At 33.7% G+C, this 12,617-nt stretch overlaps 1 protein-coding gene across 1 annotated transcript in view; it reads right to left on the bottom strand.

The window, feature by feature from the left end:
* Nucleotides 1-10,834: 10,834 nt before the first annotated feature.
* The window catches only part of LOC129748143 (roundabout homolog 1-like), a 115,037-nt gene continuing 113,254 nt past the window's right edge, over nucleotides 10,835-12,617 (bottom strand). The window contains exons 10-13 of the mRNA XM_055742645.1: nucleotides 12,216-12,564; nucleotides 12,060-12,155; nucleotides 11,592-11,999; nucleotides 10,835-11,530 (exon numbers count right to left, since the gene is read on the bottom strand). Of these exons, the coding sequence (XP_055598620.1) occupies nucleotides 10,950-11,530; nucleotides 11,592-11,999; nucleotides 12,060-12,155; nucleotides 12,216-12,564 (1,434 nt within the window). The 3' untranslated portion in view covers nucleotides 10,835-10,949. The remainder of the gene's footprint in view (nucleotides 11,531-11,591; nucleotides 12,000-12,059; nucleotides 12,156-12,215; nucleotides 12,565-12,617) is intronic.

The raw sequence follows: 12,617 nt of genomic DNA, 5'->3' as shown, positions 1-12,617 counted from the left end.
ATTAAATATCAATCTAGACTAAAAAATAATGCCAAAAACACCAAAACCCATCCCAAGTTCAAAATTCTGCTACAGTTTTTCTAAATTTTCTCACTTGTTCTTAGAACAAGGTTGTCAGACTTTTTTCAGCACGTATCCGCGCCGGACAAATCCGGGCTGTTTTATAAGACTGAGTCGATTGGGGGTAATTTTTGAATTTCTCAAACTCTGGGGTTTAAAAAGCTACGTCTTGGTCCAAAACTCATCCTTGATTTTTTTGTACAATTTTTAAGTAACGTTTACATGAGTAAATTTGAACTTTGTATGGAAAAATTGAAAATTTTGTACTGAAAAATCAAAATCATTTTTTTTCTTGTAGAACCGAGCCACCTGATGGTTTTTGTGCCAATTTATAAAATTCCTAAAGGAAATTTTTCGCTGAACAACTTTGTCGAAGACACTAACTTTGTATCTTATTTGACAAAAATATTATTAGCTGTTTAACAGGGGTATGTCTTTTGCATTGATAAACGATAAATTCAATTGACATCACTGCTGGGTCCCTAACGAGGTATTGCATGACTAATTTTCATGCAATACTGCGAGGCTTGAGCAGTGATGTCAATTGAATTTATTGTTTATCTATGCAAAAAGACATACCCCTGTTAAACAGCTAATAACTTTTTTGTCTCAAAAGATACAAAGTTAGTGTCTTCGACAAAGTTGTTTAGCGATAAATTTCCTTTAGGAATTTAATAAATTGGCACAAAAACCATCAGGTGGCTCGGTTCTTCAAGAAAAAAAATGATGTTGATTTTTCATTACAAAATATCAATTTTTCCAAACAAAGTTCAAATTTACTCATGTAAACGTTACTTAAAAATTCTACAAAAAATCAAGGATGAGTTTTGGACCAAGACGTAGCTTTTTAGACCCCAGGGTTTGAGAAATTCAAAAATGACCCCAAATCGACTCAGTCTACTGTTTTATATAAAACCTGGCAAAATCCGGGTATTTGATTTCAAATTGTCGACAAAAATCCAGGCAATACCAGGCATTTTTTATCTAAACTCAGGAATTGCACATCAAAAATTTAAAAAAATGAAAAAACCTCCTATAAATTTTTTTTTTAAACTTGCTTTAAAAACGCATAAACAAAAATAATTTAAACACAATTTGTTTTTTAAGTTTGATTTGAACATGAGAAAGAGAACAAACCCGACAAAATATGATCTTTTCCATTGAAATCCGGGCAACCGGGTCAGACCGGATTTAACCCAAATTTTATTTTAGATATCCAGGCATATTTTTATTATTTATCGGGTAATCTGGCAATCTTATCTTAGAAATGCAGGTCTAAATTAAGAATTTTAAATCAACCCATTTTAGAGGTTTTGGTTTTATATTCCCATAACAAAAATTATATTTCTACTTATTTTCGTGTTTCTGATTCTGTATCAAGTTTTGGATTTTTGATTTTCAGTTCGAATAATCATTAGAAATTAGAATTGAAAAGCTGCTTTGAAATCCTGGTTCAAATTCGGTTTTGGATTTTAAATCCAATTAGAAAATCATTTTAATTTTCAATATTTTGATAATTGTTTGTGAATATGAAAAAAAAAGAATTTTATTTAATACTAGCTGATCCCATACGAACTCCGTTTCGCCTTCAACTTGGAATATATCATGAACAGTTTGTATGAAAGTTAATTGCCAAGCATTTTCCAGATTCATTGTTAAGTAATAATTGCAAAAATATTGGACGATCACTTCGTCTGTCATCTGCTACTAAATATGAAATCAGGAATCAAAAACCACGTGTATAAATTTCGACTAAATCATTGCATAACAACGCAATTATTGCCAAAAATCTAAACCCCTTTGAGGGGCTCTCATATAAACTTTGATATCTGAAATCGATTGCCCTTCCCCTCAAAACTCCCGTGTGCAAATTTTAAAAGCAATCTATTGTATAATAACGTCAATATTGCTAAAAATAGTGAAAAATTAATTCATATGGACGACCCCTTTCGTCGACCCCTGGCAAAATATTTGACATCTGAGATCGATTGTCCGTCCCTGAAAACTACCGTGTGAAAATTTTCATCCCAATCCGATGTATTATAACGTCGATATTGCAAAAATATTGAAAGGTTCATATGGACGACCCCCTTTGCCGGCCCCTTAAACTGAATTGCATACCTGAAATCCATTGCTCATCTCTCAAAACTCTCGTGTACCAATTTTCGTCTGAATCCGATGTATAATAACGACAATATTGCATCAACAGTGAATAGTTAAATTGGCACAAAAACCATCAGGTGGCTCGGTTCTTCAAGAAAAAAAATGATGTTGATTTTTCATTACAAAATATCAATTTTTCCAAACAAAGTTCAAATTTACTCATGTAAACGTTACTTAAAAATTCTACAAAAAATCAAGGATGAGTTTTGGACCAAGACGTAGCTTTTTAGACCCCAGGGTTTGAGAAATTCAAAAATGACCCCAAATCGACTCAGTCTACTGTTTTATATAAAACCTGGCAAAATCCGGGTATTTGATTTCAAATTGTCGACAAAAATCCAGGCAATACCAGGCATTTTTTATCTAAACTCAGGAATTGCACATCAAAAATTTAAAAAAATGAAAAAACCTCCTATAAATTTTTTTTTTAAACTTGCTTTAAAAACGCATAAACAAAAATAATTTAAACACAATTTGTTTTTTAAGTTTGATTTGAACATGAGAAAGAGAACAAACCCGACAAAATATGATCTTTTCCATTGAAATCCGGGCAACCGGGTCAGACCGGATTTAACCCAAATTTTATTTTAGATATCCAGGCATATTTTTATTATTTATCGGGTAATCTGGCAATCTTATCTTAGAAATGCAGGTCTAAATTAAGAATTTTAAATCAACCCATTTTAGAGGTTTTGGTTTTATATTCCCATAACAAAAATTATATTTCTACTTATTTTCGTGTTTCTGATTCTGTATCAAGTTTTGGATTTTTGATTTTCAGTTCGAATAATCATTAGAAATTAGAATTGAAAAGCTGCTTTGAAATCCTGGTTCAAATTCGGTTTTGGATTTTAAATCCAATTAGAAAATCATTTTAATTTTCAATATTTTGATAATTGTTTGTGAATATGAAAAAAAAAGAATTTTATTTAATACTAGCTGATCCCATACGAACTCCGTTTCGCCTTCAACTTGGAATATATCATGAACAGTTTGTATGAAAGTTAATTGCCAAGCATTTTCCAGATTCATTGTTAAGTAATAATTGCAAAAATATTGGACGATCACTTCGTCTGTCATCTGCTACTAAATATGAAATCAGGAATCAAAAACCACGTGTATAAATTTCGACTAAATCATTGCATAACAACGCAATTATTGCCAAAAATCTAAACCCCTTTGAGGGGCTCTCATATAAACTTTGATATCTGAAATCGATTGCCCTTCCCCTCAAAACTCCCGTGTGCAAATTTTAAAAGCAATCTATTGTATAATAACGTCAATATTGCTAAAAATAGTGAAAAATTAATTCATATGGACGACCCCTTTCGTCGACCCCTGGCAAAATATTTGACATCTGAGATCGATTGTCCGTCCCTGAAAACTACCGTGTGAAAATTTTCATCCCAATCCGATGTATTATAACGTCGATATTGCAAAAATATTGAAAGGTTCATATGGACGACCCCCTTTGCCGGCCCCTTAAACTGAATTGCATACCTGAAATCCATTGCTCATCTCTCAAAACTCTCGTGTACCAATTTTCGTCTGAATCCGATGTATAATAACGACAATATTGCATCAACAGTGAATAGTTAACATGGGGGCCGACCCCTGATTTTAGTTTGGATAAGTGAAATCAGTTATTTTTCCTCAATAACTTCTATGTGCCAATTTTCATCCTAATCCAATGTATAAAAATGACAATATCACTAAGATACTGAAAATTTAATATGGACGACCCCTTTTGCCGGTCCCTTACAGTAAATTGGATTCCTCAAATCGATTGCACGTCACTCAAAACTATCGTGTACCAATTTTCATCTGAATACGATGCATAATAACGTCAATATCGCAAAAACAGCGAACAGTTAATATAGACGACCCCTTTGGCTGTCCCCTTACACAAAATTTGACACCTGAAATCGATTGCTCGTCTTTTAACACACTCATGTGCAAATTTTCAACACAATCCGACGAAAAATAACGTCAATATCGTGAAAACAATATTTGTCTTGTATGGACAACCCCCTTCAGAAGGGGTCATCCAAAAATCTGGAAACATTTTTCATCCTTCCTGGTCCTAATGAGTATCCATGCCAAATTTCAGCTCTCTAGCCCTTAAGACGGCTGAGTCTATAGAGGACAAACAAACAAACAAACATACAGAAATTGCTTTTTATATATATAGATTCAAATTCCATGTTCTCAAACTTTTTTCTAACCAAAAATTTAAACATTTGAAGCTTCTAAGTGGTAATTCAAAATTGAAAACTCAGGTTCAGATTCATCATTTGAAATTCAAATTTCAATTGAGATTTACAATACAGATTAAAAACAAATAATTGAAAAAATTAATTAAGATTAAACCAGTGATACAAAATTTAAATAATAGATTCATGAATGATTGCTATAAAACTTGGCTTATAAAATTCAGATCTGAAATTTGAATTCGGAAATCGTACTTTTGTACATTTCAGGAATCGTAAAGAAATTCGGAATCAGATACAAAGTTCAAGTTTTGAATTAAAGTTCAGAATCCAGATTTAAAATTCAGGAAAAGATTTAATTTGTGAATTAATTTTTTTCAATCAACATAAAATTGTAGAAGAATTAAAGAAAACCCGAACTTAAAAATATGCTTGTAAATTTCCAGATTCAAATTTTTTCAATGAAAATAAGAACGTACACTTAATTTAGCAGAAAATCATAGATATAAAGAAGTACTTTTTTTAATCTCTTACTGGTTTTTGTTTTTTGGAAAAAAATTTTTCTTCGAAGGTTAGAAACTTGAAATTTGCAAAAAAAAAAAAAGTTTGGAAGATTGGGCTTGTTTGATTCGAGCATAGAATAAGTTTTTTTTTTTAATTTAGGCCTAGCCTAAAAAAAAACATATTTTTTGCTTTAATCAAATTACTTTGATATACCAGACTCTTGAACAAATTCAAAAATTTTAGCCATCGATGAAAAAAAAATTCATATTTTGTTTCTAAAGGTTTCATAAAAAAAGTTAGCTCACCCTTTTGGCCAAGGACCACTTTTCTAAAGTTACGATTTAATAGGAAAACTATTAATGAGAAGTTAAAAATGATCTGATTATTCATAATCAAAGTGAAAATCACACCAACCTCACCGAATAGTTGAGCTAATATTTAGCCGAATTTTTATAATTTAAATATATAAAACAACAGGCTTATCAAAATTTTCAGATGAGAGATTCCTCTTAGACTGTTAATTGATGAAATATCCAAAAGTAATGTTGTAATAGCTACACAATCATCGAAATATAACACAAGATTTTTTGCAGAAATGTTCCATATTCCACGACAACGACGTTGTCAATAAACAGAAGGACTCTATAAATTTTAAGTCAGCCTAAAACTCTATTTTACCCAAGATCAAAATACTGACAGACGAATGTAAAGCTAACATCAAAAGTAAACAAATAACTACAAACAATAGTATAGACGACCGCTAGATTAAGTAAGTTTAAAATACTATATTAAAATAGTAAATTTAAGAAAAACAAATTTAATTTAAGTTCCGCTGAAGAGGAATGAAAAGCCAAAAGTAGCTCGAAACGTCCGGAACAACTATCAAGTAATTTTGTAGTCATTTATTTGCCAAAAAAAAAACAATAATAAAAACTAACAATCATCAAAACTGATGGCTTCAGCAAAATATGTAAAATGTAACTGTGTACCTTTTCACTGTAGAACGTAAAGGAAAATGCTGAAGATTATCGCTTTATACTCTGACTATCGTTAATTTTAGATTTTCTTGAAATATCCAGGCTTGCCCATTAATCCAGTAAAAAACGAGCTCAGTTAAATCTTACCGGTATGCCCAGGTATTGTTTGAGAAATCCCGGATTTTGCCCAAAGTTTTTATAGATTAGCAAATAATCTCAGACTAGCAACAAATTCTCTTAAGACATTCTGAAATGAACACAAATTTTTGATTTATCATTAGATGCGATTTTTAAACTGTTGCTGTCATTCAGTTAAAAAACTTTAAATTTCCAGAAATTTTCTTTCTTTTTCCTCTTGTATGTTTAAGAGTAAAGCCAAGATTTTGTTCAGATTTGCTTTTTTTCATTTTCTTTTAATAAACCGTCCTTAATAACTCGACGCATGGTTCAAAGTAAAGCAAGCTTAATGTTAAAGAGTATCGTTGTTTTTAACTCCTATTTTAAAAATATCTGTGTGTAACTTCGACCTTCATTAAATTTGTTATCAAATAGGCACTTTCAAATTGCTTGGCCCCTTTCTTGTTCGACATGTTCTGTTCCAGATTTCACAGGAACCCAAAATCTTTCTTGATAAACGCCCTAGAGATGCGACAACTCATCTGATTTCCTCCCCGGTTGAAAAAAGTCGACTTACATGAGGGCATTAAAATGGAAGAAATGGAAGGAAATGGAAATAATCGCTTCTGTTTTTTCATTTAAAACTCAATAGAGTATTTGACCAAATATTCGGTTGGAAATTCGCTTATTCAAAGTTTATATATTTTCAATTGATTCTATAATGGGCCGCCCTTTTATAAAAAGGGACATTTTAAGAACTATTTCACAAATTTCACTTCATTCCGACCGATCGTTTACACGTGATGATACGTGAAATTATCAAAACTCAAAAACACATTAAGAATGAATATAAAAATACTTCGATTCTCGCTTTCCATTTTTCAGCAAAATATTTGAAAAGACCTTAAATTAAACCATTATTTCAAGTTTTAAATCTAGATTTTCTATTACGCAGCATAAACATCAAAAATCAAGAACCAGCATCTGAAAATGCAGAATCCGGATCAAATTTCTATTTCAATTTCCATGTTGAAAATGTCACAGTCAGAGTTTAAATTTAATATATTTGGTAGAAGTTAAAAGGATGAGTTTAAAATTGTAACTAAAATAAAGTCATTCATAAAAAGTTCGAAAAGTAGCTATTTTTGAAAATTCATAAAAAAATATGTGTTTCGCATTCATAAAAACTAAAAACGCAAAAAGGTGCCAAATAACGTCAACTTTCCAATCTTTCATTCAAAGTTTATCTGGTATGACTTTTCTACATTTTTTTTGGTCATGATTAACGAGCCTATAGTAAACAAAGAGACGAAATGTCACGATTGAAATTTTTCCTTTTCTGTCAGTGTCATTCCAATCGAGCAGAACCAAGCAGTCTCAAAGGCAGCCCTACAGCAGGGTTGCAAGCTCATTTTTTGGAAAGGGATCAGATGGCGCCTCTTTGTTTACAGTCTCTTTAGTCATGATCTAAAAATTTTTTTAAAAATATATACTTATGCCCAACGTACAGTTTCTAACTATAGCTTTCTTGGCACTATTTGAATTTTTTTTTTGAGCATTCTGTAGCTGATTCACAGTCTTTTTTCCAAGGCATGCTTTTTCAGATTTTTATTTCTTAGACTTTGAATTACGCAAAATTGAATTGATATAGGCAGGGTTGCCAACATTTTTTCTCAAATTCACAAATTCTAAAATCAGGGAAAATCAAGCTAACATAAAATGATTGAGCTGAGCGCCATTTTTAGTCACCGTTTAAAAATAATATGGATCTGATACACAGTACCGTTCATAATTCTTTTAAGTTAGCTACATGTTCAATGTCACTTCAACTTTTTAACGTGATATTTTTTTGATTTCATGCCTTTTATTCATATTTACTATCGGAGATTTACCAATTTTCACACGTTTAACTGACGAAATATAGCGTTTTTTAAACATGTGCTTCGGCAGTTGTCTGAAAAATTAACTTTTTGGACTTTTTTATATTACTTTTAAATTTGAGATACTTATCAAAACCTTTTGCAAAAAAAAATTATAGTAATTTTCGCGAAAATATACTTAAAAGTGGCCGATTTCAAAAGATTATGTTGCAAAAGATACGCAAGGACAGTTTTAGAAACTTGAAACATAAATTCCGATTTCTATAGAAATGTTTATTTATGTAAATCCTCTTGTCAATAAATTTTGATAAAAAGAACATTTGCCTAAGTCGCTGACTTTGAAACATAAATCAATCATTTATTCCTTTTCCATACTTATTATTTTGAAGATTATGCAATTGGGTGTTTGTTGCAAAAACAGCAACTGTAGAATAAAACTTGATTTTTGATTTTGATGAAAAGAATTTCCGATGAAATTTCAAACCATAATGAATTATAGAATTATAGATTCAACAAAGAAGTAAAAAAAAAATCAATCATTCATATATCAAAAAACTGTTTTTAAACACCTTATCAGTAAAACTGGATGCGATAGACAAAATCTGAAAAAAAATCGAGCTTAGGGCGCCATAATCTTCTAAAACCTGTATAAAACATTGATAGAAGTTTTGAATCCAACAAAGTGTGAAGTTATTGAGTTCAAGGTTGGAAAGACGACAGACAAGCACTGAATTTCTATTGAGTTTTGAACGGATCTGTATGTATGTATGTTGGTTATCCACCATGGGTGCACGGATTCACCGCAGTTTCTGCCTAAGTATGTGCTCACATGCATTCTTTAAATTATTAAGTTCGACAAATCTGCAATGCAACGCCTACAATATACCCGGACCCCATGGTTTCGTATGAACTTTTATGGATGAATGTGATGTAGGTTTATTATGGAAGAACGAGTTAATCAGGTGGGCTAGTTTACTTACAGGTATTCCGGCATCCGTGTATATACCTGGCCAGCTGGCAACTGATTGAACATTCTTATTATATAGTCAGTTATATAAGGAAACACATCTTACCTGTTGGTCACTTATGGGAATCGAACCCAAAAGTCTTCTTGCCGATACCGGGAATCGAACCCAGTACGCCTGGCATACCAACACCAGACTCGCGCCAGCCTTTCTACTAGACCACATCGGCGCTAATTGAGTTTTGAACGGATCTGTACAAATTTTCTGTAAAACCCAAAAAATCAGACAAAATCAGGTATATTTCCAAAAATCAGGAAAAAACGAGGCATCAGGTTATCAGGATGGACCTTCAGAAATCAGGCATATCCTGACATATCAGGCACATTGGCATCTCTGGCTGTAGGTGAATTATTGTCTGAAAAACATATTTGAGTCACATTACGAGGTTTCAGAAACTATAAATTTTGTAAGAGAGGATGATAAACAAGAAAGATATAGAGGTTTTAAGCGAGGAGTGTCAAATTGACACTCAAGGTCTGATTAGGGAGTTTTTTTCTTGGGCTTTCAGGGTGCGTCCATAAAAAAAATAATGATGCAAATTTAAGTTTTCTAAAATTCATTGAGGGTCCCCGAAGAAATTGTATTATTTGGATGCACCTGAAGAAATTTCCAAGCCGCCAAACTTCCAATAGTGTCATATTGACACTAAAGAGCGGTTTAGAGTTCAAATAAGATAAAGTATCAGAAAAAAATCTTTTTTTTAAATTAGTTTGTAGATAATCGAGATAAAAAAAAACTTATATTCTAATGAAATTTTTAAATTTTCAGTTTTAAAGATTAATCTGCAGATCTTTTTTAACAGACCATCAAAATTCGAACTGTGAAATAATTTACTGAAGCTATAACTCAGATGGTTTGAGTTTTGTAAAAAGCAATTTTACATAAAGTTGAAGCCGCAAACTCTACATGATTATCTTTACTTTTGAGAATAACATTAGTATATTCATGGGTATCCAATAAAATTTGATTGTGGAGTGCATCTACGGTTGGCATAAAAATTCTCTTAACAGATCTATCTCTCTTATTTGATCTTTTAAAAATTTTAAACACATTTTTACAGAAACATTTTGAAAAAACCCAATAACTCGTTTACTTGTTTCATTAGTAAACATTTTTCGTGATTGAAAATTCTGCCACAAAAATCTAATTCCATTGGGTCATGTTGCCCTTCAGTCCCAAAGTTTTTATTTTCAGTTCTTACACCGTACCCAAGAGACAAACAATACATATGAAATGCTAAATTGTTCACGTTTGCATAAATGATTACATCATCTGTTGGCTGTTGGAGCTTATTTGGGATTGATTCATTCACACGCTCGCACCACAACGAGTAGCAAGGATGTGGGTGTTGATGTTCATGTTAGAAAGACCACATTGGTAGATACGGCAATGGAAAATTGTACCAATGATTGGGCGAATGCTTGTAGGTGTTGTGCTCCATTGTGTGATTATACTTGTTTGTAGGAAATAGTCGGTCATATGCGTTGGGTTTTTGTTTGAACAAGCCTACATGCGTTATTTGCCATTTATCAGCGATCTGTTTACGCTAAATTGTGGTGTGAAAATTCCGGTGCAATTTGAATAATGATTTCCTAGGATTTGGTCGGGCGGCCGAAGGTTTCTCGGGTCAGCAGGAAACTGAGTGGCATTATATTTATCGTCCATTACAAGTTAATATATCTGATAACGGATGCAAACTCTGTTTTTTTGGTGCATGTAAATAGAATCTAATGGTTTTCCAATTGATAGGACTCAATCAGTTCACATCAATTTATTGATAAACTTACGATAATTGTTACTTACCTAGGGCTCTAGAATTCCTGAAAATTATGAAAATATTTTTCGGATAAATGAAAAAATGACAAAATTATTTGAACAAGAGCTTAATTTATTGCACAGCCTTCACGGACACGAGTATTGTTTTTTAGAAGTATTATCTACACATAACTGGGATTGTTGTCGCCAACTTTTCACCTAAACCTAACGCTACGCTTACCTAAATAACCCTAACACTTAGCTACCCAAATCGTTATTTACATCACTCATCTTTTCCAGTTTGTTTTCAGTTATATTCACTTTGGAATTCGTATGGAATCCGGGATGCCGAGCTTCCCGCACTGAACCGGAGTCCAGGTTCGAGTACATGCTTCCGTACCCAGAAACTTGAACCTGCGGAGAGCTGGCAAACGTTGTCACCAACTTGGAGTTGCCCACCAGAGTGGTCATGGCGTAGGGAGCCGGCGACCTAGACCCACTACATTCGGAAGGACTCTTGCTTCCGATGTATCCGGACGAGTTACTACTGCTTCCGGTTCCGTTGTGCAGATTCCGAGGGTTCGTAGACAGCGGATTGAACGTTGCAGCTCCCACCTCAGCGTATTCGTTGGTCTCCCCGATGGTCACGTACCGGTTCATCATTGGATGGGGTCCGGTTACGTGCATCGTTGGCAGAGTTCGGATTGTGTTGTAATCCGGAATGTGATGTTTCGGGAAGGTTGTCGATGGCCACTGGGACATTCTAGTCGGGTCTGTCCAGTAGCAGTCAACGTTCAAGGTGCTGGCTGGATACATCAATCTACCACCGTTGTGATGACCTGTGGAAGTAAGAAAGTGTTGGACATTGAACTTCTTAAGTATAAAAACAGCGAAATTTACCTCTCAAGGTATTAAGCGCAGACTGCTTCATCATTATTTGTCTTCGTTTGATGAAGATGATTGCCCCGGATATTAACAAAATGAAAGCTAGCACCAGACCTAGCAGTACTATGAACCAAGGTTTGGTGAGAATGTCATCCTGGTTGTCGTGGTTGATCGGAAATCGGTAGGAAGATTGGTCCAACTGTTTCGTGATGGGATCTAACCTCAACGAAGCCGGCCTGCTGAAAGGTCCCAATCCGGCACCTGTTCTAGCAGCCACACTGACCGTATACGTTACTCCAGCGGTCAGGTTGGAGAGCAGTAGATTCGGGAAGGCAGCATCTATCGTTACATTTGTCAGAACAGTGGAGTAGTTTGAGTTGAGGTTTACCCCTCGAACGATAACTTGATAGGTTTGTAGAATTCCTGTTGAAATTTTAAAGCTTATTAAGCACTATACTCCTAAGTATTGAAATACAAATTTACCGTTGATTTCTTGAGCAGGAGGTGGTTTCCATTTCAGATAAACAGCTGTCACGTTGAGCATAAGAGCTTCCAGATCCGTTGGAGTTGCGCTGGGAACTGTCGAAAAGAAACTCGTTCAAATCCAATAACCATATCATTCAAATCGAAAGCACTTACCATCTTCAAGGGTTTTAGCAAGTCGTGAATTTGAAGGTTTTCCTTCGACGGATTTGTAAAACGGGACGATAAAGAATTCGTACTCGTTGAATTGTTTCAATTCGTTGAACGTTGTCGAGCTGACACTTCCTGCGTTTAGAACGGTAATCATTTTGTATGCTAGTCCAGTAGGATCATCCAAATCTCGCGCATAAATGTAGAACCCTTCAACGTACATTCCGTTCAAGATCTTCCAGCTCAATCTAACCGAGGTTGAACCAGTAGCTGTGACATTTTCTAGTTCTATTACTTCTCCAGCTAACAAACTGGCCCTGGCTTCACTGATTTCAATTCCTACATTGATGTCGTTCTGTAATAAACACCCTTTGTTCTAAAAATTGTTCAAAACCTAATAATCACAAT

The sequence above is a fragment of the Uranotaenia lowii genome, chromosome 2 (assembly GCF_029784155.1).
Source record: "Uranotaenia lowii strain MFRU-FL chromosome 2, ASM2978415v1, whole genome shotgun sequence".
Taxonomy (NCBI): Eukaryota; Metazoa; Arthropoda; class Insecta; order Diptera; family Culicidae; genus Uranotaenia; species Uranotaenia lowii.
Note: the sequence above shows the minus strand (reverse complement) of the source record. Positions and strands in the feature narration are given on the sequence as shown.